At 39.4% G+C, this 27,779-nt stretch overlaps 1 protein-coding gene across 1 annotated transcript in view; it reads left to right on the plus strand.

Annotated features, from left to right (window-relative positions):
* The first annotated feature begins 11 nt into the window (after positions 1 to 11).
* CCDC85A (coiled-coil domain containing 85A) overlaps positions 12 to 27,779 on the plus strand; it is a 78,620-nt gene continuing 50,852 nt past the window's right edge. Inside the window, exons 1-2 of the mRNA XM_010282706.1 lie at positions 12 to 230; positions 2,907 to 3,822. Of these exons, the coding sequence (XP_010281008.1) occupies positions 12 to 230; positions 2,907 to 3,822 (1,135 nt within the window). The remainder of the gene's footprint in view (positions 231 to 2,906; positions 3,823 to 27,779) is intronic.

The raw sequence follows: 27,779 nt of genomic DNA on the forward strand, positions 1-27,779 counted from the left end.
GGGACGCCACCATGTCCAAGGTGGCGGCAGAAAGTTGTGGCGCGGCGCCGGCCGAGGACTTGTCCAAGGTGTCGGATGAGGAGCTGCTCAAGTGGAGCAAGGAGGAGCTGATCCGCAGCCTCCGCCGCGCCGAGGCCGAGAAGATGAGCGCGATGCTGGACCACAGCAACCTCATCCGCGAGGTGAACCGCCGCCTCCAGCTCCACCTCGGCGAGATCCGCGGCTTGAAGGTAGCGGGGTGGGCAGGGTGGGACCCCTGAAGTTTTCTGCCGTGTCTCCGCGTCCCCCGCCCGTTCTGCCGGGAGCGATCTCATCAGGTGGATGGTTTGGGAGGAGCCGTTCCCGAGAATCGCATGAAGAGTGAACAAGGACAGGAGCGAATAGCGTTTGATCCCGCTTAAAACTCGAGTGGCCGGGTGACAGGTGACCAACTATTCGGCAGGCTGTGGGGCACAGCTGTTGTATGCTCAGCCCCAGTACACTTTGGGTTGATGAAAACCCTTAAGACTTGTCACTGTTGTGTTAGACTGCATTCGTTTCTAGTAAGGTTAAATGGTCCTGTTTGAAGTGCACGTGAAAGAATAGTGTGCAGAGCTGTAGACATTCAAAAGGTTTCGTGTAGCTGATGCTGTTTTCTGTCACTATTTGAAGATGACTTAATTATCTGTCGGGCAGACGGGTAGGCTTCTGGAGAGAGCTGGTCATTTCCAGGATGCAGTGCAATGTATGGCAGGTGATGGCAAACCCTTGGGGTCCGTGTCGGGATGATTGGAACCAATCCCTAGTTTATTGCCTGAAAAAGATGTCTGATAACACATCTCTGATCAAACCATTTTCGACTGTATACTTCTGCAGACTACAGTGAGTGGCAGACCAAGTCAGTAATGGCTTATCCCTTCTTAACTCTTTTGTTGGATGAGAAGCACAGTCCCTAATGTTTCCTTCCCAGTTCCAAGGATTGGGAAAATAGTGTGACTACTTGTAGATAACTACCCTGATGTAGCATGTATATGTGTATTGTAGACCTATAAAGTTATCTTAAAGTAGACATGACTACAAAACCTTTTCTGTTGTCTTGCTTTGTGAAAGGACATTGTTTTTAGGAAACTCCTTCAGTGAGGTGAGTTTGGAGGGAAGGAGGGAAGACAGAGATGCAGTGTGGGCTTTTGAATTGTTATGTGAGAGTACATTAGAAGAGAGTTTTTGACTTGTAGAATGGCTTTAAACAACTAAGATATTGAGAAAGTGTCTTTTGATAAATGTGGCATAAAATAAATAGCGTGGGGGGAAGACTGTTCCCGTCTCCCAAGTTTTCCTTGTTCTGCAAAGTATGAGTGTGTGTGTCCCCCTCCCTCTTTTTGACAATATATGGTGTCTGGGGGTAAAAAAAGACCCATCAATGATAGTACTTTAATAAAAATAAAGCCTACATTTTAAATGTAAGTTAAATTACAGCAATAGTATCTTTCTCTGTGCAAAGGTGTTGTGACATCATATGGATTTATGCGTTTTCCAGATAAGTAACAAAACACACCAAGATGTGTGGGAAGGAGTGACAAATTCCTCTCTCAATTTTGAACTCCTTAAGTGATGTTTAACTTCCGTCTTTTGTTCAGATGCCTCTGCTGGAACTTTTAAAAGGAATTTGGGAGAATGAGGTTTTGAGCCCTCTGCTGGTGTCTGGACATCCACCTCCTTTGCCCTGTGTGAAATAACTGGTCCATGAGTAACAATGACCAGCTGTGCCTGATTTTGGTGGATGGGTGCCTAGTGCTTCTGACTGATGAATTGTGGGCTTCCGCAACTTCTTTTATTTCACCGTGGGGTCAATTTTAAGTATCTCTCACCGGCACAGATTTTTAAGGACAATTAATTTTTTGAGTTTTTTCCTGTGTCTGATATGGGTTGAAATTGGTCAAGTTCAAAGTTATTTTGAGACAAAGATCAAGCACATGCATGCACGCACACAAATCCAGTGGCGTTACAAATGCTTCCTTTTCTTAAGAAACAGTGCTAAAATGGTCTCTCCATAAAGCTAAAATTTTTAACAGTTGTGGCTAATCTCTACTTCTAATATAATGCATAAGAAGGAATGAGTATTTAGATGGGAGAAAGATAAATACAGTCACAAGCCAGTTTAGTAAAACTAAGAGGGTAAAATACTGAAAATGTTTTCTTTGGCATGTTATTCTGCCATAGTAATAGCTTAAACATTTTTGCTTCAGACTGTTCCTCACGTAAAGAAGGATATGGAATCATGTACTTTGTTTTGTTAGGAGTGAAAAATCTATTAAAACAGATTATTTAATTTCTGAGTGGTTGAAGCAATTCCGATTAAGTGATGACTGACACGTTCTTTTATGCAAATCTGAAACAAAATCAAAACGCAAATATTTTAGACTTCTTAAAAGTTCATCTTTGTATGTGAATATGCTTTAGGGAATGGAGAGTATAGATGTTAATAATTAATTATTTAAGTGAGATTACAATTTCTGATGTGCCTTGCAGTTTCATTGAACAATAACTCATAGGTGAATATTTCTCAAGGGAGGGAGATCATCATGACAGCACTTACGATCTTTGCCCAGTTTGGGAGCTAAATTATTCTGATACTTAGCATGAAAATTAAGCAAGCGCCTGAAACTTTTATGCTGTATCAGAAGTTCATCTTTGAACCCTTCAAGATTAGCTCCATGTTACAGTCAGTTTTTACTGGACAGCAGCTTTGTTAGTTTGGAGCATGATGCTGTTATAATATGCCAGATCTACATGCACAATTATTTATGCCTCACTCTAGTGCTTAGATGATGGGTTTATAGCAGTTCTGTTCACTGGCTTGTGTAACGGTAATGGTATAATGTTAATTTTTTAGACACTTCTCTGTCATGATTATCTTTCTTTTAAAGGATATCAACCAGAAGCTGCAAGAGGATAACCAAGAACTGAGAGACCTTTGCTGCTTTCTGGATGATGACAGGCAGAAAGGCAAGAAGGTATCCCGTGAATGGCAGAGACTGGGCAGATACAGTGCTAGTGTTATGCACAAAGAGGTTGCCCTATACTTACAGAAGCTGAAAGAATTGGAAGTGCGACAAGAAGAAGTGGTTAAGGAGAACCTGGAGCTGAAAGAATTGTGCGTGTTGCTGGATGAGGAGAAAAGTGGTGGAGCAGGCAGCCGGAGTTCTATTGACAGCCAAATCAGCCTGTGCCAGTTAACAGCGACGAGTACTTACATAAGAGATGTCGGTGATGGGAGTAGTACTTCTAGCACGGGAAGTACAGACAGTCCAGACCATCATAAACATCATCCAAGTACTAGTCCAGAACATCTTCAAAAAACACGGGGTGAAGGAAGCCCTGAGCATCAGAAACACAGGAGTATCAGCCCAGAGCATCTCCAGAAGCCTAGGAGTTCTGGCAGTCCTGATCATCACCTGAAAGGACCGAGTCCAGAACATCACAAAACCATTGTCAAAGCACCTGAACAACAAAAGCACAGCAGCAGCAGCCCAGAAACTCTCCCAAAGCATGTTTTGAGTAGTAGCCCTGAACACTTTCAAAAGCAGAGGCCTGGTAGTAGCCCTGAGCATTCAAAGCACAGCAGTGGCAGCCCAGATCATCTTCAAAAGCACACGCCGAGTGGAAGTACAGAACATCTCCACAAAGTGAGGGGTACGAGCCCGGAACACCTCAAACAACACTATGGAGGGAGCCCAGAGCATCTCAAACATCTCAGTGGAAGCAGCAGAGAAGGTACCCTCAGGAGACAAGTAACAGATGACCTGTCACCTCACCACAGAAGTATTTACAATGGAATGAATGGTGGGTCAATACATTTAGTGAAAGCTCGCTTTGAAAACTACTAAGGTAGTTTCAGTGCTATTTCAACTGTTTCTGGAAAAGGAATAATGTTTTATGTGAAATGAAAGATAAACAGGTCTGGTGTTAGTGTTTTTCTTTTAGCAAGCTAATTAATCGGAATATGTCTGTTTGCCCATCCAGCAGGTGTGGAGTGGATTAAAAAAGTAGAGGAAAAGTGCATCTTGAGTGTTGGTGGAAGGGCAGCACTTGGCCTTGACCCTGCTTGGTGGTTGGTAGATGTGAACTGTTTGTTCCTGGGTAGATTTCTGTTTACATCGGAGGGGGATTGTGTTATGTTTCTTGTCCTGCCTATATTTGAGTCAGCAGAGTGGAGGTGCATGTCTCTGGTTTCATTTCCACTTTCCTAACCTACCCTGTCTGTAGCTTTTTAAAAATTTTAAAATTTCCTGTGTATTGATAGAAGGCTTCTTGTATTCTTTTCCATAGACTCTGGAAAAGACCCCAGATGAAGAGCTAGGCTAGATATAAATGAATCTGATGGCTCCTAAAGCTTTTCAAAGCCTTGAGCCATGTGTGTAATTGTAACAAAGTAAAAATTAAGGAAGATCTTAAAGATTTTTTTTTTGTGATGTTATTGCTGCATTTTAGAAAGATACCCAGTAAACATGCCTAGCTTTTAAGAGCTGTGTATCCTCGCTGATTGAAATTGATTACTTTTTTTGTAAGATAGTCACAATTTAAGTATTCAGTTATTTTGAAAGGCAAGCGGTTACAACAAAATTGAAATGAATGAAATACAGCAAATGGAATTATAAAAAACAAAGTTCAAACATCCTACTCTGCTGTAGAAATAACTTTTTATAGACTTAGCAGAATGTCTATAGTCTGCTCCGTTTTGTTTCTTCTGTGGGCTTTGAGATGTTTTCATGAAGGAAATTAGAGTCATAGTTGAAAACCCATTTCTCAGACCCTTACACTTAGATTTGAAGTCGAGCTCTGAAAAAAGTGAGGATTTTGCCTTAGTTGTCTTAGAAGGAGTTCATGTGTTTCCATTTTTCCATTTTATAAGCAGCTGTGAGAAGTTGTGTTGATGTCAGTGGAACTGATCACTTGTTGTTGGATCTGCTTGTGCGATGGAGGATGCTGAGTTCTGTGCTGGGTGCTGTCCCCATCATTATCACACCGGTCCATCTACCTGTCATGATTAGCTTACAGAATGTCTTCAGTTAAGATAACCTATAGGGATACATCCAGATTCCTTTCACTGAAATGCATACGCTTGACAGGGCTGACGAACCTCAAAGTGGTAAGTGTAGAGACTTCTCTTTTTAATGATTTTAAAATGATTAATAAGATGAGTTTATGACAACTGGGTGAAGGTCTGTAATACACGTCTAAGTTATAAAAGCTGGTCCTACAACGCTTCCATTAAATACTGTATTTCTTTCTCTATTCAGTTCTTTCTGTTTAAAATTGACCTGGCTGTAACTAGCATGAAGTACGGAACCAGACTTCTTAAAGGTGGCTTCTTAGTCGTGCTCATGATGTTCATCAATCCAGTCACTGGTTATGTAGAAAGGTGATCTAAGGTTTTAAGTATATATTTTTTTCAAACTCCTTCACAGGCAAAGATACTTTTTTTTCTGCTCCCAACATGGTGAGCTTTCTAATTTTTCTGTTTGTTTGGGTTTTTTTTTGTCCGAGTAGTCTTGTTAAGTACTCAGCCATATTATTAACAGTGCAATGAAAGCAGTTGTTACATTAAAGCTGAGTTGACTGGCGTCCTTTCTGCAGAGTATTTAAGCTATCTACAATTTGGACTCGAGCCACAGGATGCTGGAGGGGGCTGGTGTTTTCGGAGTCTGTTTATTGACTTTAATCAGAGTTTCGCCTATCCTACACTTTATATAATCATTTTTGCAGAGGATTTCTCTCACCAGTAAGTTGTCAAACCTCTCTTCTTTCATATTTGTATAATTTGATGCAAGCATGAGGTTTAATTCTGACATTTATCTGACCTTGGTCAGTGGTGAAAGTCTTGACAGCTTTACTCTGAGGAAGAGGCCTTAAACTTCATGAAAATACTTGGCCTTCACAGCAAAGCTAAATAATTTTGTGTTTTGATTTTTGTCAGCTACTATGAAGTTGTGGAGAAGAACAGTTAATATGGAAGTGGTGAAAGTGCTGACCATTATCACTTGTTATTGTTGTGAAAGGAATGTGTAAGTCTTAATTTGCATGTTCTGTGTATACCTGTATACATGAACCTGCCAATCGAGTAGAGATGGGGAACTGTGCATTGAGCTGTAATGAAAATCCTGATCTTCTGCATCTGGTATAAGGAATGGTGAAATTGTGAAAACAGGAGTTAGAAAGTGGCATGGAAACCTGGCCCTAAACTCTGATGAGCAATACAAAATTTTCAATTCTTATCCCAAAATCATGTAAAATATACTACATGATGTTGGAGGAACCTAGTTTGTTTTAAAATTTGGAGTTTATCTAGCTAGTTGATGTTTGATTCCACATCTGTGTGCTTATTTTGTAGGGCACTTCTAATCTTATTGCAGTACTTGTGGACTGTCATTTGAGCAGCAAGAGTTTGTGATCCTCAATGATGAACAGCAGAGACTAACATCTTTTGACTCCTTTGTAAATAAAAGAATAAAAGGATATATTTTAACTATGTAATCAGAACTTACCGGACTCAGTAGAGGCCTGTCCCATCTTCCTTGGTCTTGTCTCTGAACCTGGTCTGGGAGGAGAAGGTATTCCTCTGCATGTCAAACCTCATTCGAGGAAGTACTATACTGTCTACTTGAAATTGCTGCTCCTGATTGGAAAGCAAGTTTGCAAACAGCCTAGTTATTCCTGTTGAAATGAGAGCTTCCATATGCTGCTAACAGCTCCTGTTTACCTGGAGTTCTGGTCTTGTCAGCACCTGCGTGCCCACAGGGAAGTGACATCTTCAGTAGCGTACAGTTATCCAGTTATCCATACTAGAACTTGGACTGTATGTAAGACACAGGGAATAGAGTATTTGCAGGTTTCTGACAAGCTTTTAAGCTAAAGTTAAAGCAGTTGCAGTATAATGTTACAATGCCATCGGAAATATGATCTGTAGCTGTAGTCCGCTTTACAGGATATGGTATATGCATTAATTATTTGGGCTTCATGTGTATTTTAAGCTGTCATGAGGTATGCAGGAAGTTACTTCAGTCTGAAGCTGTCTTTGGTCCACAGGCATAGCTGAAGGAATAAAGGATAAGGTGATTACATTTCCTTTCATAATTCTTCTAATTTGCTATGCTCCAAGGTTTGATCTTGGTATTTTTTCTTGTATGATATGTCAGCTTTCATTTATAAGATTTATAAAGCTTTAAAAAAAAATTACTTCAGGGTTCTTCTACTTATTTTTCTGAAATGGGTATCCTCAGCCTTTGGAGTGACAGAAAATGGGATGAGCGCACTGAATTTGGCTTGATGTTTGTTAACTGAAAACATATGTATTTAATTTTAAAGGCTCTAACCAAATAAAACATGATAACAGTCTTTTGCTGTGATCACAGCTAAACATTCTGGGTAATGAGCACAGAGGTATTTGGGATGGAAAGATTGCTGAAATTAGAAAATACCAGCAGTAAAAACATTTTAAAGAGAACGTTTATGCAACCTAGAATAATACATGACAGTAACTCTGACACAAATATGTGGGGTATAAGTGCCTTTACATGAATTAATGTGCTTTCAGCATTTGCCATCTAAGTGGTGTTTTTTATTCGAAGCAATTTATTGTAAACTTCCTATTTTAAGAAGTCCTTTGTTTTACTCTGGGCCTTGACTTTAGTGGGGAAGGAAAGTATCAGAAGGCTTTCATATGTGCTTTTTGCTTCCTGATGAGGGTATTAATGAAGAGAAGTAAAACTGCTGACTAGCACTACACGTACTGCTGGAGGTGTGAGGATTCTTACAGAACAAATGCAACAGCACCTCTCCTTGAGCAAAGGTGTTTGTAGGCTAAATGGAAACTCAGCTTAAATTTTGAACAGTTTCTGCTATAAATGTGCTGCTTATCAGGAAAATAAAATCAGAAGATACTGCACTGAGTAAAAAGAGGAAACTGCAGTCAGACTTCAGAGAAAAAAACTTTAATATAATGTTACTGAGTTAACTGATACCCTCTCTGTGGAAATAGCTCACTTCTTGCTGGCCAAATAGTGAAATGATGTCATGTTTTGATGTAGGTTTGCTTATGTATGTTTCTTAAAGTTGAAATAATTTGCCTGTCGTTAATAGCAATGTACAATACTTTGTGTGTGACTTGAGCTTTTCCAATGGCACCCACCACTATACATCTGCCGTTGGGAGCCTGACACAGCATTACTTACTCTTGAGAGTAACTTCTTGTATAAACAAAGGCTACAGGATTGATAGAATTTTTTGCTTGCCAGTATGAAGTAATCTACTCTTTATTTCAGAAGTTTATTATTTTAAGTGTAGAGCTCTGAAACTTTATGCCAATCTGAGTCTTTCAGTTGAATTCCATAGGTTTTATGTCAAACTTGTAAATTATTTTTACTTATTAGGCACTGTAAGAGAACTGGGACGTGATATGTGAATATGTATGTGACTAGAGCATGCTGCATTTATTACCAAACTCATTTTTTGTGGAGTAATTTCTCAAGTTGATGTTACAATCATGTTGCTATTACAGTCTGGCTTGTAATATCAAAACCATGAACCTACTAGAAATTTGTGTTGTAGGGCTTTTGGGAGAATTTTTCGCTTACATATCCTTAACTTCACTGACAAAACCAGTTTTGATTTGAATGTTTTATTATAAGGTGAATTATCCTTCCAGCAAAACTATTGATATGTTCATAGAAAGACTGGTGCCTGTCCTTATAGAGAAACTTGCCTAATTTCCAACAGTCATATGGATGTTCCAGCACTCTGGTTACTGAAAAGTTTGGTGGATCATCAAAGTGGGAAACAGACTGGTGCTGACCGCAGAGGTTTGCTTCTATCCCTGTCTATTTGATGCCAGATAGGCAGTGGCGCTACATGTTACAGTGGGAAGTATAGGAAGGATTCAGCTGAACAACCTGTCTTGTTACAGGACTATGAATACACCACAGCCATGTGTGATACATAGCACTTTCTGTGAAGTCACTACTTTCAAGTTTTATCCTTTTTCCTTTTTCCCGTAGGTTGCATATCCTGCTACACAGATGACTTTGTAACTCTCCCATCAGCCCTGTGAATAGTGCCCTTACCTTCCAAGCATTTAACCAGTATGTCATGGAGGTTAGCAGCTGTGCTGGCTGGCTGATTAATTTGAGATGTGTGGCCATATCTCTTGTTTTGAGTGTCTGTTGGAACTTCACTGACGTTTGACCGCAGACCTCCAGAAGTGAAAGGCTAACAATAAATCACAGTGCTGTTATTGACGGTGTCTTGACAAACACTCCGCAAGCCAGCGCTTGTGCGCATCCCCTGACTTTACTAGTGTTGTACCTGGGATGCATCTGACATACTTATTGTATGTTTTTAAAAATAATGTATTTTCTGAGTAGTGAGTGGGAGTTTTTTTCAGTGTGTACTGAAGACAATAGAAAAGCTTATTTATTTTTCATGGTGATTGGGTCAAGATGCAAGACATTTGCCTTTACCTCTGAGAGCTCATTGAGAGTTTGCACGACTGTTAGTGTTGTCTGCCTGAAATATGTGGGCACGTTATGTTATGTTATGTTACATTATGTTATTTGTGCCAGAATGGAGAGTCCTCACATTAAAGCCTTTTCTGAGTCCTTGCTTGGAAAGAGTACCGTTAACCCGAGGACAGGACCTTAAGTAACACAGTCCTTTGCACAGCTTCCTGAGTTACAGGGTTATGATTTTGTAACAGTGAAATATGTTTTTAGAAATATTGCAGTGATTAAATTGTCAAATTCTCTGAACTCTAGCAGTTACAACGCAGAGTTAGAATATTATGATAACTCTTGGTAAGTATCGCTTGTTTACGAACTTCAGCCTTGTAGTGTATATTATTGTGTTAATCAAAGAGTATCCTCTCTCTTCTGTTCTGTCTATTAAATGGGATCTCTTTTTTTTTTTTAAATTTTAAATTTTGTTAGGAAGTTAACAATGGAGAGTTGCTGTGGGTTGTGCAGGGATTGGAGCTGAATTGGTTAACAATTAGGGAAGAGCAGGGTTAAATTTTGTACTACCATTCACATACAAAGTGCATAGATGTTGACAGGAGTCAAGGACAGTGAGGCATTCCAAATTATAGGGTATTTAATGAGGTATAATAAACCTTCGTGTACATAAGAAAATGACTAGCAATGAGAATGCATTCGTTTCTGAGCTAGTAAATCAATGTCTTAATTAGTAAACTGAAGCACAGCTTATCTTAGATCTTATTGTCATACACACAGATAGATAGTTACTGAGAGAGCATTGAGAATTATCTTCAAGTCGTGATCTTGTTATAAATCTTGTCTGCATGTGCTTCTTGAATAGTTAAAGGGTGGACTCTGTCAAGGGAATCAGCTAGGACGGAAACACTGAGATTTGAATTTTGCTTAATGCAGGAAGAAGTACATCCTAATATACTACATCCATACTTGTGAAAAGATTAAAACATGATATGATTGGTTTTACCACAACCTTATACTTGGATCTGGAGAAGAGTCCGCTGTGTAACCAGTATTCTGTGTAATCAGTGTTCTTTTTTGTCTGAAGACAATTGTGGCATTAAGCCGTAGTAAAGAAAAAGGATAGAGCACTGTACCATGGGATTTGGAGAAGTATTTTAATAGGATGCTCAGTTTTAACTAAACTCTTAAGCCACACTGGCAGATTTAGCCAGATCCTCATTGCTGTGAAATGGCACAGAGCCCAAGAACGGTTAAAGTCCTGAAAAGCATCATACAGTCCTTTGGATAACACAAAATGAAAGGTAATATGGGAATCCTTGGTGTTTGGTTGAAGAAATCAGATTCATTTGGTCTAAAGTGAACACCCGCTTCTAAGTAATAGAAGGGTGAATTTAACTCTGGTGTGTTGTTCCATTGCTGCTAATGGCGGAAGTTTTTGTGTGCCTCTATCTAAAACAGCTGGTCCTGGTCCCTGTTGCATGGGGTTGATAAAATACTAATTGCATTGGTCTGATCCAGTGTGGCGATTTCTGTGACGTGGTTCTTCTGGTCACTGCTCCTTTGTATGTGGATGCAATTTTTTCACACACTTGTTCTCCAGCTGTGGCTTGTAATATTCCTTGAGGACTTAATAGTATGGTCTTCACCGTCAATGCAAACCTGAAGTACTGTGAAGGGTTTTAGTAATGTTCTCTGGTTCCTTTATATACATGAATTAAGAATCTTCTGTAATCTGTGGGGGACTCACAATCAAGAAATCTAAAAGCATATTTAAGTATACGAGGAGAAAAAAAAACCATCCTTCTCTCTTTCCCTTCTTTGTGCTATTTCCAGTTCTTTTGAAATCTGATCACTTATGATGGGATTTTCAGACAGTATCATAGCAGAAAGATACCAAATGAAATGAGAAAAGGGAAGGATTAGGCTGGAAGAGGCCTTGGCCAGTGAGACTGAAAGTCAGAGAGATATACTAGTCATAAAAGTAATGGGTTTCAGAGGAAATTAATTATACAAATATAACATGGGGGGGGATATATATAATAAAGTTGTCTTTAAAAAAATAAATAAAGATACTAGTCTGTGCGCATTCAGTTTTTAAAAAAAATTTTTTTAAAGTGTTTTTAATTCTGCAAGATACACAGAAAACGGTCAGGATCATGATTTGAGATCCGTCCATGAGCATGAAAATGTTAGCAAATTTGTTGATTGTGAATGGTAAAGCTGCTATCTTGATCTAGGCTGTCTTAAAAGATGAACAGTTATGTGAATAACTGACTTACTGTTATTCAGACTGTGAATAACAAATAGTCTTAGTTCAACTTGTCATTTCTGCTATAAAACTTCTGGCATATTTGCATTGTTTCTGCGCATTCTTGGGGAGAGGAGCAAACCAGCAGTTTTGCACTTGTATACTGCAGCAAGTACATGTTTCTTTAACCCTTTACTTTTTGATTTGCATGATTTGTGTGAACTTTGCACTGAATTACTACAAATATTATGTTACGCTACAAAGGGGGAAAAATGGTAACAAGATTTGTAATACTGATTTGTAAAAGTCCATATAATAATTCAAGTGGTTATTTAGACTAATCGAATGCAATATTATTCAAGTACTGTCAAGAGTAAGAGATGTCGCAGCTGAAAGAGCACAGTGAGCCATGTGGTCAGCAACAGTTGAATGTATTCTAAAGGTCTCCATTTTGGTCCTTCCTCAAGGTCACACAGATTATTCCAGAGCTTTTATGCCTGTAATATCAAATTTCTCTAGTTTGATCAATAGTGAGATACCTCCTTCAGATGTTTGGCCTCAAAACTCACAAGATTTCTTTCACTGCATCTCTTTAAGTTCCTGTGAATTGTGAAAATTGCCTTGATCAACGTTTGCTCTACTCTTTTAGAACATGTAACTTGGATTCAAAGAAAAAAAAATGCTTTTTACAAAGGTTACAGGACTGATTCATCACTAGGTAGCTCACATTTATGCAACGTTCAGATAAGCCTGGAGAAAAGCATTGATTGGTGATCCACATCCCTCCTTGGCTTCTTAGTCTATTTTTGTTTTACAAACGAACCTTAATGATGTTAAAAATCCATCTTATGATTTTTGTGGTCTGAAAACACTACCGATGACATTAAGATGGGTCTCTAAAAATACTGTTTGATTATGAGAGAGAAAAAGAACATTTCACTGAAGGCAGCTGAATACATCAAGCACGAGCATATGAATGCTATGAGGTAGAATTTGAAAATTGGCTTAGGTCCTTCAAAGCAGTTGAGAACTTTTATTCCTCATTGGGCACCTGGAACTGAAATTGGATGCCCAAGACAGAAGCAAGATACGTAAATATCCATGCTTTTGCAGTGCTCTGAATGAAGTCCCTTGTCTGTTATTGCCATTCATCTTGCTTGCCTCTGCTTTAGGATTTTTTTGTAACCTGAAGTTAGATTTTGAATTTTAAGTTTTTACAATATCATTAGGTCCATAAAGAAAACATGAAAGCAAAGTGTTCCAACAATGTTTTTTTTCCTAACCAGCTCTCCAACCACCAAGACCAAAGGCTCTGCAGTCTTAAATAAACAGCAGAAGATACCAGAATCTGTGTCTCCTCCAGGTACAGGTGCTAAGAACTTTTTTGATTTATTCCTTGTTGTTGGAACTTGACACCTGATCTACACTCCAATTAATAATGCTGAATGCTACATTTTGACTGCTTGCAACCGTAGCATGTGCAAACATTTTGGAGAAATAGGAGGACAAAAAGCATCCTGAGCATATTAAAAGAAATCCTAACTTCAGCATTAAGGCATCGGTATTTGCATATTTTACCTTCTCTGTAAAAGTAATAAAATGGAAAGATTTCTTAGCCTTTTACAGTCTACTGAAAAGTTGTGTTCGGGTTGATAAAAATGAATTGCTGGATTGCCTGACAGCACGGAAGTGACTGATCAGACTATCTTGGAAGCTTGGATCTCAGAGTTTTATCCTCTCAAGTCACTCCATCATCCTGGTTTTGTCAAAAATTGAGTTGGATAGTACTAACTCCTTGTATTGATCACACTACTGCAAGTACATCCAGTTGTAGGCCTGTGGAATACTGAAAAGATACTTGGGGAAGTCCAAAAAGTCATGTAGCACAAAAGGACTTGCTTGACCCTCTGTTGTGGTTTAACCATGATAACTCTACACCAAACGAAATTAAACAAAGTGTATTGTACTTAAATGACAAGTCAGCGCTTATCAACTGCCACCTGGAAATGTGTACTTCAGGCACTGAAGCTAAGAATCAGTTTCCTGGGCAACATACTCTGTTCCACCTCTGTTGCTTGATGGTGGGTTTTTTTTGGTGGTTTGTTTTTTTTTTTTTTTTTTTTGTGTGTGTGTGGTTTTTTTGTTTGTTTTGGTTTTTGTTTTTTTTTTTTAACTAACAAAAGCGACAGAGTTGATTCTGGTATCAGTTTGGAAAATTGATATTTGAAGGATTAGTGAAGAATGTTTGAATGAGAAATAACTTACTTTGCTCTCAAAGCAAACATATCTGTTGAATTTATCAATACGAAAAGACCTATACTTTAAATGTAGCAAACCTTGGGTCGCTCTGCTTTGTGTTTGGTAGAGGTGCACTGAGCAGTTGTATTTTTCACTAAATTGATGTTGGATACTAGTCCTATATGTCACTTAAACCTAATGTGAGATTTTTGGATATTCATTGTCCTTGTTACAGGAGAAACGGGGTGCTAACTGTGAAGATGCAGTCAGGTGATGCTTGCTCTGAAATGTGACATTTTTAATTAGGTGCTTTTAATGACTCCGAAATTTTATTAGATTTTAGCTGTTTGTTCTTGCAGTGCTGCTCAGAAATACCTGTTACACAGGAAGCAAGAGGCTCTTGAAACTCATGGGAAGGGATCTGTAGTGGAAGATGAAAGTGATTAGGAGATTTTCGCTGCCCAGAGTGAGAAAAATCCAGATAATGTTTGTATTGCTGTTTATTAGGAAATGCTGTTTCCCAGGGAACCAGGGGCATCTTAATTCCAAATACTGAGCCTCACTGGTCTGTGTTTTTACCCATCAGTGTAGTATTCAGGTGCCTCAGGAGTGTGAATAGTCGTGCTCGTCAGATGATGAATAAACCAGCCAGTGGGTTTACTCATCTAGCTAGCATGACTTGATACAGTGCTTGCTAAGTACTAGATTTATGTCCCATTGTATTTGGTGAAACACAGTGGGAGGAGAGGCAGTTTCTTCACTATTCCAGGAGTCTGACCAGGAATCTGGAGATGATAAAGCTGAGAACATTCTTAATTTTAGCCACATCCAGTGACATTTGTTGCATAGGTAAAGAAATGTATTTCAACAAACATAGATTTCTCTGTTTTAATGGTATAAATCAGAAGTAGCTCTTTGATCTATGGATCGCAGGCCCAGTTCTCTTCTGCATGGATACACTGTCCCTTTAGCGATCCAAATGTGTTTCTAATTCAGGGCTCAAGCCAGATGCACATCTGTGGGGGTCCAGAGATGGATGAGATTGCAGATCTTGGCTTGGCATGATGCTAAGCTGTCATCTCTGTCCCTGTCTGCTTTCAACTCCATCGGTGCTTATTCTCCATGCCATGCAAGGTGTGGCTTGGTAGCTGCAAACCAGTCAGCTGGGCTAGAGGCTGACTGTGTGGAGGTGTGAGATTTTAGTGATACCTAGTCAGATAAGGCTTAGTATCAATTTCATTGCATGCAGGTTTGCTAATGTCAGTTCCCATAGCATGGGGAGTACTCTCAGGAGGGCAGAGGATGCTCAGATATCTCAAAGCCAAGGTGTACTCCTCACTGCTCAGGTGGCTCCCTTCACCCTCTGGTGTGGCATCACTGCAGTGGGGTCATCAGATCTTGTATCCTGTTATCTCTCTGGTTTTATGAACACATGTTTTTAATTGTGTATTGTGCAGAAAACTTAACTCTCAAAAACACAAAGCCAAACTCTGAAAAACCCAAGTATATTTCAGATCTGAAAGTCACCAAAATAAATGTTCAGTGGTATCTATTTTGTGTGTCTGTGCTATGTTTAGATTTTGCTGAATTCATGAACATCTGGCAGAGGGAAAGACTGAAAATCTGTTTTCCATCAGACTAATGACATTTATGCACCCTCTGGAAATTGCCATTGCAGTATGTTGGCTCTTTTCAGTCCCAATCTGTTGGGCCCAAAACTCTTGCTCTGGTTCGTACTGCGTAAGCTTGCTTCTGTGTTTCAGTGAGACCCGTGAGCTTCTGAAAGGTCCAAAGCAAATCTGTGATCTCAGCGACGTGGGCTGTGGTACCAGCCAGGGGATCTAGAGGAGGGGAGGACATTGCTGTTTTTCTTTTCTCACTTGGTTGCTGTGAAAAGCCATCAGAAAGTCCTCTCCTTGTTCCAGCTTCTAACTGTGGAGCTCAAGCCTGCAGAGGTCCGTGGACCAGCCTTGCTTGACTGTTAGGAGATAAAGCAGCTCTGACTAGAGAGCCTTGGCTTTTCAGCTGGAGGTGGATTAACTCATGGCAATTCTAGCCCTGGAGATCTCTCGTGTGTTGACCAGGATAGCATCAGTGTGTGGAACATGCATTGATTTACGTGTGTGAATTCAGGCAGGACAGCGGTTGCACAAAGCCAGGAAAAAATGTCTCTGTGAAGTTGAGACCTTGATGTGCATAGTGAGCTATGGATGCACTGTTAACCTGAGTAAACTCTTATACTTGTTAGTAGTGCCCAGTTATTACCTAGAACTTGTTATCAGTATTTCTCGTAACAATTTACCAAGGAAGCAAATACTGTGATCAACATCTACTTGTGAAGAACAATGAGCTAAACAAATGACAAGACAAGATTAATCAGCTACCAACTAAACCTTAAATCCCCATTTCCTGAGTCTTAGCTACTGATTATTCCATTGCATCATACCACTTTTCTAACAGCTTTTTTTTCTTAGATAAGTCTGTTTCAAGCATGGTATAAAAATTGGGGCTAAGGTTACTCACATGCCTAGAAAACACCTTTATGAACAATTAGCTTCATACAAACATTTTCAATGTGTTTCCTTTCGAAATCAACTTTTAAGGCAATGTTTCCTTCCTTCCTGAATTTCCTGAATTATGCTAGCCAGGCCAGTGGGGAACAAAGCTATTTTTAATTATTTTGTGTGTGTGTAGCAGGCATATTAGAAGTTGTTGATGTACCTTTTGCATTTAAAGCGGTGCTTAAATGTGTCCTTGCACATAGACAAAGTGACTTACAATGAATTCAAACTTGAGTAAAACTGAAGTGCTATGATAACTGTAATAGAGGAAGCTATATTTTTGGGTTTTGTTTCTTGTGGCCTGTTTTTAATGTTGCAGCATAGTTGTGTAGCTGTAGTTGTCATCATTTGGGAAATCAAGGTGCTGGTATGAATCGGAGGCATGGTCAGCTTTCAGCTCAGGATTTCAGGTTGCTAACTCGTACAATCAAAAGGAATAGTTATCTTTCATCAGAATAAAATTCAAAAATGAAAGCTTTTATATGCTAAAAAAATGAGAACACAGTATTTTGGCAAGATGGTTATTTGGCCCTTAGTATCAATCAATAGTGTGACATGTGAATAAGCCAAGGAAGAGAAGTGGTACTTAGCAGATATAAATCTCCATGAGGAGTCTCAGTCTGAACATCTGCGTGACTTGGCAGATGTGGAAATTAGGAACTTGGTGAACTAGTGTGTTTTGAGATTTGGGTGGGGGTTTTTTTGGCTGCATGCCAGTAGACTCATTTTAGCAGGTAGGTGGTTGCTGCTGCTATCTATCAAATACTGCAGTCTGAAATGTTTATTTAAAGTCATGTGAAGCAGTGGCCGTGTTTGAGGGAAGACTGAGTAAAGGGTTCTTGCTGTCTGCCGAAAGATGGAGGTTTCCTGCACAAAACAACTGTAGCAGAGTAATTTCTAAAAATGTTTATGAATGGCACCAATCAGCATTCAGTCCAGTTTTTTGAAACTCCATAGTAATGTATGCTCAGTGGGGAATCAGGTTTTGACGTTCAAAAATGACAGCCTAAACATTTCCAGTCAGTGCTATGTGATGACAGGACTACAGTAACAATTCTTGTTATGAGTAGAAAGTTACTGCAATTACAGCAGCTTCCTGCCATGCTCATGCTAAGTAATGAGTTTTTAATGGCACTTCTTATGATGAAATGTGGCCTGAGTGCAATTTAATGTTTCAAACCTGTGCAGAGATTAGAGAGACATTAGTACTGTTACTATTTTAGTCTTATAAACTAGAGCAAACACCAGGTTGTGTGTCTTGAGCATGATTTAGCAACCTGTTAGTCTTTTAATTATCTCCTTCCTAATTAGATCAGTCTGATTATTTGGTACTTGAGATAAGTCCATATTTTTAAGTTCTCAGGGCAGTAGCTCTTGGAAAAAAAAAAATCATTGCTTTTCATTTTACAGGCATTTTGTCTTTCATGCTGAAGTATGGGAACATATGGTGCTACTTCTGATGTAGCACTTGTCTAAATATCTTTAGTTGTAAAATTTTCTGCAGAGCCATATAATTTTTCTCCTGTAAAAACATTCCTAATGTATTTAACCAATTTTGTAACTACAGCATGGGTTTATCACATTTTTGTCATTGTAAACTTTTACTACATGTAGGTCAAGAAATTAAACTGTGAACCCTGAATAAGAAAAATGAACAGTAGGTAGTTAGAAATTGAGAGAGACTAGTAAGAATTATAATAGTGATAATTGCATAAAAAATAAAATTGTTTATCAAAACACTTACCAGATATTTTGAAAGGGTCAAAATATTTTATTTTTAAGCTGAACTCTTGGCATATCACTGACAGTCAGTAGACATGGAATCCTCTAATACAGTGTCCAGAATACTCACATGGTAACTGGTTATGTCTCATGTTTTGTGTGCAGTCTAATGAACACACTTTCCAAGTGGAAGTGTTTCTTCTGCCTGAGCCATGTGAAGCTTGAGTCATGAGCATGTATTAAAAAATGTAAAATAGCAACACATTCATGTATATACAATGAAGGGAAACGGAAAATGTTTCTGAGACTAAAGAGCTTGGCATAGCTGGAAAAGTTAGAGTAGTAGAATAACCAGAATACCTTTGTCTACATTGATAGACTGTTACCCGTGTGAGAGATGATTAGCATTAGTAGATGTGTTAAATAAACTTCTTTAGAAATGTGCAAAAATATTTCTTTCAGGAATGATGCAGATCTAAAACTACTCTTCTTATATAGTGGTGGGAAAGCAAGGATTCTGATTAATGGGGTCCTCCTGAAGTGAAGTAGGCTGGGAAGATGTGGGTATACAATAAGCATCACCTGTACTACCTGCCACTCTGGGAAATACTCTAAGGGATTGGTGCCAGACTGATGGCTGGGTCTTGTGCTGCCCTGTTGCTTCCCAGCAGCTATGTTATCCAGGAGCCAGCAGTTTGAGGGCACATAAGGATGGAATTTGGCAGACTTTCAAAGACAAGCTGATAGTAAATATCCTAGCATGCCTTCTAGGAATATGGGCAGGTTGTATTAAACCAACACCTGAAGCACCTCTTGCTATTTAGAATGAGTGGCTGCTTGCCCGTTTTAGACTCTTGTGTACTGTGCTATAGGAATGCACGTGTGTGCGGATATGTGTGCTGTGATCTTGCTGCTTCTGAAAACGAAACAACTCGCCGTGTTGTCATGTTGGAGATACTGATCTAGCTAATGAAATCACTTAGGGTCTGATACTGCTTTTGTTTATGCAGGTGGCTGACTTCATATGCTTGCATGTTCCCACTGAGTTCACAGGCTTGTAGAAGCAGTTTTGGGTTTTTTTTTTTAAGTGGTGTCATGAAAATATGAGCTCGGACCTAGAAATTTATTCCAGGGAAGCAGTCCCTTTTTGCCCATAATACTCTGATCTGAAGGAAATCTTGCCACTGTTCTTGAGAGAAGTTCTATTCTTGCACCGTCTACTTTCAGTAAGATTGATATTTGACATGGTGACTCTCAGTCCAGGTTTGAAGACAGTCAAAAAATCACTATGGTGTTGCTCTTCCTGGGGTGCTGCCTTCATTGATCACCCCAGGGCTGGGCTCCTGCCCTCACTGAAGATGCGGTAGGAGCTGCCTGTGCAGCTTTTAGCAGCAGGGGAAGCATGTTGGGCTCCCTTGCTGCTGCATTGGAAACACTGAACCAAGTACAGAGCTCTTGACAACCCATGTACCTTGTAAAACGCTGCAAGTGATAAAGCAGCTTCAGTTGCCGGGAAAGGAGAGAGCAGCTCCACCAGTCATGCCTGGGGGGCTGGAGCAGAGAGGCAGAGACCTCTCTTCCCCAGAGGGGTTACAGATGGAATAGCAAGTGCACAATTGCTGGAAGCGGAAAGGAGAGGGAAGGACGTACTGAACAGGATCTCCTTTCTCCTCACTCCTGAAACTGGGTTCCGAAGCTGATTGCCACCTCTAGGGAAACGCCACTCAGATGTGAAGGTAGTGGTGTAGCTGTAGTGGGAGCAGGCTGTGTTTGATGCTGAAGGTTTGAGTCGTACCCTAGTGAGCACAGATAATAAAGTTGCTCAGAAGAGAATCTGTTGTTTTTGAGGGTTTTCTGTGGAAAAAGAAGCTAGATGAGGTTAGACAGATTCAGAGTTACGTTAAGGAGTGCATAGGTTGTAAAGTGAAGGACTCTGAAGAAAAGAAAATGTCAAAGCGAAGGACTCTGAAGAAGGGAAAATGTCATAATCCAGTTACCAAAGTTGGATTATAGTGAATTTGCACTGTTTTTAACAGTATCCCTGCTTCCAGAAAACAGAGGTGTGGGAGAGCAGAATTAGATCATAGGGGCAACCAGAGCTCCAGCATTTCCAAATTTGAAATGGTAGGAAATTATGTAGGTGATTACCACTTATATATCACTTTTTTTGTGGGTGATAAATACAATAATTGAAGGGTTTTGTTAATGACGATGCTAGTCAGTCACAGATAGCAGGTTGATATCCTGCCCCCCTTGTTCCGCTATCAGATGAAGGATAGGATGTTTATTACAGTATCTGCCAGCCACAGTGTAGCTGCCATCGTGGTAGTGCTGATTCTGACCAACTCAACGCTGGGAGCTCAGCATTTTTACTTCCGTAGCATCTCTGAGCTCCCGGGGGCATTTGGTGTCTTGAGATCTTGAAGGTGCCTACTGCAAGTCTTCTCTTGTTATTGAGAGTGGAGAACTATGACTGCAGCTACTTTAGCAATCCTAGCAGTTGAAAGTGTAGAAATGTGAATTTCTTTTCATATACCCTCTACTCCTCTACCAGAGTTTTTTTAAAGCAGGATTCTTCCCATGTGTATCGGAAGGCAGAAGTATTTCATAATAAATACTTAATTTTTCAAACAATTGCTGCCATGACATTGGTGAAAAATCTGTCTTAGTTGAACTCTGCTACTAAATCTGAGCTATCCTATTTAAAAAGCAGAAAACAAAATGTTTTCTATCCACTTTTTACTAAATTAATCTTAACGATTTGTGCAAGTCATTACTATGAGTCCTTTGATTATTATTGCTGTTGAAAAAGCCGTGACATTGGAAGACCAACTAAAAGTCTCATGTGAGATTAAAAACTACAGTGCTCGTTTCTCTTATCAGTTATGTGGGTCAGAGATGGTCTCTTGCTGGCTTTTATAAACACAGTTTAGACTACGTGCAGACGAGAATGGAGGTAATGCAATTATCTGGATTCTCAGTTTTGCTGTTAAATAGATAAGTTGTTCTCCTTTTTATAATTTGTTGCTGCAACAATATATGTTCTTAAAAATTAGTTTGTCAGCCATCTCTTTTCAAAGTGCAAAATCCATTGCACTACTTTAATCTGGTGGGATTTGACTGAAGATTCAGTGACAAAATTGGACAGATTCAGCAAGGTGGCAAAAGTGGCAGAAGAAGTTGAGTCCAGCAGTAGGAGGGTCTAATAAAGAATTTCAGTGGAAGATCTAGATGGCTTTCACCATAGCTCTTTCAGCACTGTAGAGCTGCTTAACAGCTTAGTGATGTGCATGTAAGCATAAACAGAATGATCCATCAGGCCAGGGACAATGCAGGTTGCTCTGAAATAAAAAAAAAAAAATAGCTTAGTAGATAGATTTGCTTGCAGTCATCTTAATGCATTGAAGTTGCAGTTTCAATGTGTATGGCCTTGTATCTTTGGACCTGAAATGTGGTCATTTACAAACAGCTCTAACCTAATGTGCTAAAGTGAGGCTATTGTATTCTGTAAGCTTTTCTGTGCATGCCTTGTTTTAAGTATGAAAGCAGCATTTGCTGATTTGAGGACTTGGTCTTTTAAAGGACAAAGTACTCTTCATTAAACTTGGCACCACAAGAAATCATGTCGTTCAGGGAGTCTGGTGCACACTTGAAGTTCAGACTATGTTGATAAGTAAACTTTAATTAAATCTAGGTTAGGAAACTATGCTTTGGGTATTGCAAAAGAAATGTTTTGTAGATCAAAGTCATAGATACTGCTGGCCAGAATCCTTGAAAAGAAGAATGGGCTGGCCTTGTTTTCTTACACAACACAAACCCAGCTGAGAGTTGGGTGTGAGAATACTATCTGTCCTCGTAAAACACAGTTTCGTCCTCCGAGTGCAGCACTTAATTAACATTTTCTATTTGGGTTATATTTTGTTGCCTTTTATACACTGGGTGCAATGTAGTAAGAAGTAAGATTAATTTCTTTTGCTTATTGATAAAAGATTTAATGCATGTGTTTTCAACTTCTGTATAATACAGCTTGTCAGGTAAACTTGGGATCATATCCAGACCTGACATGACTTTTGTAGTTTCAAGAGCGCTGTTCCTGTTCCCACGAAGGCTGACTTTCACTCATACCAACGCCGAGATGTGTCACTGCAAATCTGCCAGTGACTAAAAAGAGAAGACTCTTCTAAAATGTTTGTTTTTCCTTGATCTGTTTTTGATAGTGGGTGATGTATTATTCAGTTTAAGACAGGGATGTAGGAGTTCCTCCTGGTTCCTCGTGTTAGTCCCTGTCTAGCGGCTGTTTAAATGGCCGAGTGCTGTCTGACTAATAAGGCAGCATAAAGTTTCTGGCAGTATGAAGTTGCTGTAGGTGCCTAGGCTTTAGCACTTGGAAAAATATCTCAGATCAACTGCACGGGGGAAGAATCTGATGATTCATTTTATGTGTCTCCATACATGGTAGCATTTATTAATTTAGGGGACCACTTGTCTCATTTTAAATCAAATAGAAAATGTTCACTCAACTGCATAAATAGGACTATCCATCTGTATACCTATTGCCATATCAGATTAATTAAGCAAGAGCAGTGAATTAATTGCAGTTACAAAAACTGCCATGGATTGCTTGATAATAATTTAATTATATGTTACATAGATATAAGGTACCATATACCTAACATGTTAAACTACAAATTTTTGGTCAATCATTATGAGGTTAATTTTGTTTTGTTTTCAAGATTATCAAGAAACTTAGCTAAATAGTCTTACAAAGGTAGTAGGTTTGAAAGCTTTTTTGTAATAATTTGTGATGCTTAGCTTTAGTCTTATGACTATTTCTGACTGTAGCCTTAAGTGCCTTTAATCTCTCAGTTTGTCTAAATGGTAATTCTGATAAATTTAACATGAACCAAAGGTACTGTGGGATTGAAAACTTTCCTGGAAGGTGACCGAGAAGAGAAAAATTTTTTTTTTTTAATTTATTTTTTTAATTGCACAGAGCTAACATGGAGTTGCCTTTCTGTTTCAAAAAAATGTAACCTCTGTCTGAGGCAGAGAGAGTGGAGAGTAATCCAATGCAGGTGCCTGGGGACTGCCATCCTGCTGCCAGGGTATTTGATGGAAAGTTAAAATGTTTGCCAGAGAGGATTTTTATATTTCCTATTTTATTCTAAGGTAGCACGTACTTCTCAGGACAACAGAGAGATGTGGGCTACATTCACACACACCACACCCCAACCCCCCCTTCCTTCCATGTATACATTTGTACAAAACTCCAAGTAGGACGTGAACCTACTTGTGGGAAATTCTAAATCTGTTTCAAAAGGGTAGGTCAAGCACAAGAAGGTATGCAGTGTGGTAACACATAGGTTATATTGTAGCCATACAAATAAGCTCAATATTCAAATATACAGACTGTCATACAACAATGAGAGGGAAAGTAGAATTAATGCAAGAGTGTTGCCAATCTATTTCTGTACTGAGGGCAGGAAATTAGACTTACTCTCTGCAAGAAATTAATATGGTGAAATTCTGTGAGGCATCCTTGCTGTGCACCAGGCTATATCTTGTTGCTTCAAAAGAAGATCTGTATGTGAGTAGCACTTGAGCTGTTATGTCGTGAACTGTGATTATGTTTCTAAAGATTGGAATAATTTTTTGCCTGTTTCCTTTTGACATTGCTTTGGTGACAGCTAAAGGCCAGCAGTGTTGGCTTGCTAAATAGTAGACTGATAAGATGACTGTTCTCCATAAGGAAATGCAGATTTTAGCCACTGATATATTAAAAGTCACAATTTCTGTGAATGTGATTTGGCTGTGTGGTTTAGAACTTTTTTCTCTTAAGTCAAGGAATTGCATGAAGTATTTTACTGCTCTTCAGGAAAATAGAACTAGATGGGGAAGTGTGACAGTCATGGTTGCTGTTGAAGCTGTGGGGAGAAGTACAGGATTGTGCAGCCTTTAGATGAGGTTCTGCTGTGCTGCAGTTATTCCTGTCATCACTTTAGGTGAGGTTAAAGTCAGTGCAAAGACTCGTGTTGACTCCTGTTTCTGAACAGTTGCCCTGTGAGTAGGCATATGAAGAAAACCCTATGAGTCTTACCTAGTGGTGCAGAGTAAAAAGACAGGCTAACAGAAATTTCTTATAGGTGCAAAGCTTTAGAATAACTACATAGAGATGAAAAAGGTGTGTCTAAATTTATCAGAGACTTGAAAACTTTGTTTTTCTTCATATCTCAGATTAAAAAAAGCCAAGAGAGTTGCCTTGGGTATGTATTGGTAGCTTCTGACTGTCAGTATGATGAGCATTTCAGATCCCAGTGCTGTGACCCTGTGTTCATCACAGTAACAGACATGTTGAAACGATAAGCCCAGAATCTTGAGGGTAAATTGGCAGAACTCTGTGAATTCATTGAACGTATCTTAACATTAGATGTTCTGGTCCTTAAGTAGCTTGAATCAAAAGAGCATAATATGCTTTTTCAGTCACTCCCTTTGCTAAAGATGTAAAAAAGAAACCCATATACAAGTATATCCTATGTTATTTCTTCTAAACACACAGGAGAGAGATTCAAAGTAGAATCAAGAAAATACTAAACCAGGATTGTTGGGCTTCTTTTCTTGCCAAACAGCAGAGTCCTTGAAGCAAGACAAAGAATTATGATTGCCAGGAGCAACAATTGACCTCACAACACTTGGGGTGTTGTAGCTTAGCAGATGACTTGGGTAGTTCCAAAGTGCTGTTTCTAGCCTGTTCAACCCCATTTTGTTTTTTAAGAAAAATGGAATGTCAGAAGGAGAGAGGAAATTTATCTTGCTGCATAGAACTGGTCACACAAGAACTCTCTTTTGACTTTTGTTTTCACAGGAACATATGTTTCATACTCGATAGTCAAGTCTTTCCCTAAATCTTTGCTTCCCACAGCAGTTAAAGCATGGAAAAAAAATCAATATGTATATAGTGAAGGAAACAGGTGGGGTTGGAATGAAACCTTGGCACAGCTGGCCACATGTAATACATCCTTTAGAACATAAACAGAGGAGAAAATTTATTTTCCTCCAGAAAAGAATGGTTAGTAAACCATGGGGAGAAGGGACAGAAGGATTTAGAAAATGCTTACATTGCTTTAATTTCATTTTTGGTGGGAAGCAGAAATGAATTTGAATGAAAAATTGATCATACACAGTTTGATCCTCTTGTAGAAATACTGCCATTGATTTCTAGAGGAACAGGGTATAGCCACATTGTTTGCCTGTGACTTTGTGCTTTTCTGTTGATATAGACTAATTCACTGACACTCAAGAAATACCTCAACCCAAAACAAAAAATGAATAAACAAAATCTACTTGTGACTGCATGGAGACTAAATTAACTTTTTAATCTTTAATGTGATTGTTATGCCAGAGCCATGGGGGCTGAAGAGTGACTTTCCTTGAACTTTTAGTCCTCAGACTAACAGCACACTTACTGAGTAGTTCACCAGTTGAAACGGTTAAGTAATTTTCTAAAAATGATGTAGGTACATGAAGCTGAGACTTTTTGATTTATTCGGAGCTCTGAGGAATATAATGTGAAAACCTATTCAGGTTCTACTAGCTGGCCAGAGACTGCAGTCAGTTTAATAAGACCCAGCTAAATTTGTCATGATAAAGTGTTGCTTCATGCATGAAATAGATGCCGTGGTCCTGTGCTGGTGATTGGTGATTTATTACCTTTAAAACTGTAGAACCAACATGCAGAATTAATTTTCAGTGGCTTATTCATGTTATTACTTGTTTGTACCCCCTGGAATATTATATGATTGATAAAAATAATTTTAAAAACCCCTCAAATATAAAATATGAGAGATTTTAAAATTGTGCTGTTCACAACAAGAATACCCCCCTTTTCCCCACGAGGTGTTTTACAAACCTAATCTAGCATCAGTTTATGCTGCAAAAGATGTTTATAGCTCACTTCATTCTGGTTCCTTATCAAATTACTAGTCTTATTCTTTAAAACTCTCAGGGGATGGACTGAAGCTGGAGTGTATACATCATCCCTCTCTGCATGGTCCTTCCTTACCCGTGGCAGTTTCTGGGCTGATCTCAGCTGACAGGCCTCAGTTTGAAACCCCAGGCAATGGGAGACTGTCATCGTGAAAATGCCCACATCAGGGCTTGCTCAAATAGGGGAATTTTCAGCTCTAAGTTAGGTACCTGGATTGACCCTGTAACTTTGGGGGAGAATAACGTGTTTAGGCATGGGATTAGCAAAAACTAGAAAACAGAGAGGAGAATCCATCCGGCAGAAGATGGAGAGGGGACAGGTATATTAGAGGCAACCTCTCAAAAAAAATTATCAGCCCTGGTAAGGTGTTAAGTCTCCGGAGGGCAAGCACCTGATGGCACAGAGTTTAGGGGTTTCTCCTGGTGCAAACAAGACTTGGGTTTGACTCTTGCACTGTGGGGATTTGAAAATACCCATGTTGCTTCCTGAGTGGGTTCCTTAAACTTAGAGCTACATAAACGTATACAGCTTGCCTGTACTGGAGGTCTCATTTTGGGTAATCCCGAACATACAAAATAAGCTGATGATGTGCATGGGATCCTGTAGGTGAGCAGTGCATGTTAGAGTCCTGCTGGAGTAAGGAGCAGCTCGGCTGCTGAACAGCTTGGCAGCATCAAGCTTCAGGGTTGTACATGTCTATTGGTGGAAGCATCAGTGTCGACCACACTTCATAAATCCGTGGAGTTAGGCAACATACGATATATGCTGTGACAGTCTCAGTAACACCTACGTGTTGGACTTGGGTGAAATTTTGCAGGTGCTTCGTGGTTTAGGTCCTTGCCCTACAGAGCAGAGGAGCTGATGATTTTGCTTTATTCAGAGGTTGTTTTATAATCCTCCTTTATGCATAGGCTCTCGTGCAGCTCCAGCGTGGAGGAAGAGTTCCGCAGTGTCTTAGCTAACAAACGCAAAGTTCTATGTAATTCCTTACTTATTTAAAAGAAAAGAAGCTGTACTTTTGCAAGCAAGACTCTTTTCAGCATTTGTAAGCTGTGCAGGGTCAGCTGGGTCGTTACCTGGATTTTTAACCTCTGGAAGGAACACAGGTGTGTTAGTGATGGAGAAACCATTACCTTTTGAGTCAGTCATAAATACTGTGAGGGTAAAGGTTGAAACAGTAAGCTGAGATTCTTTCTCCTTGTCATGCTGTACGATGCTGCGGTGCACTTCTAAGCAAACACAACCCTGTATTCTCATCTGCTTTGAGTCCTGAAGCAGATTCACTTTCTCTTCTCTCATCACAGCACCTATTTATTCTCTTTATCACAGCCATCTCTTGTCTTACATAGTCTCTTTGCCCCTTGTCCCTGCCACTCTTCAGTGTTATATTTTTGGAAGATAAAATAGATTTAATTATAAGCAAAAATGCCTGCTGAGGATGGAAATGGTCCAGAACTATGTCAAGAAGAGATCATTCCCATTCTGGGGAAAAACTCCCTTCCCTGACCTGTTTTCTCTCTTGGAAATGCTGTTTCCCTTAG

The sequence above is a fragment of the Phaethon lepturus genome, unplaced genomic scaffold (genome assembly GCF_000687285.1).
Source record: "Phaethon lepturus isolate BGI_N335 unplaced genomic scaffold, ASM68728v1 scaffold2662, whole genome shotgun sequence".
NCBI classification, from domain to species: Eukaryota; Metazoa; Chordata; class Aves; order Phaethontiformes; family Phaethontidae; genus Phaethon; species Phaethon lepturus.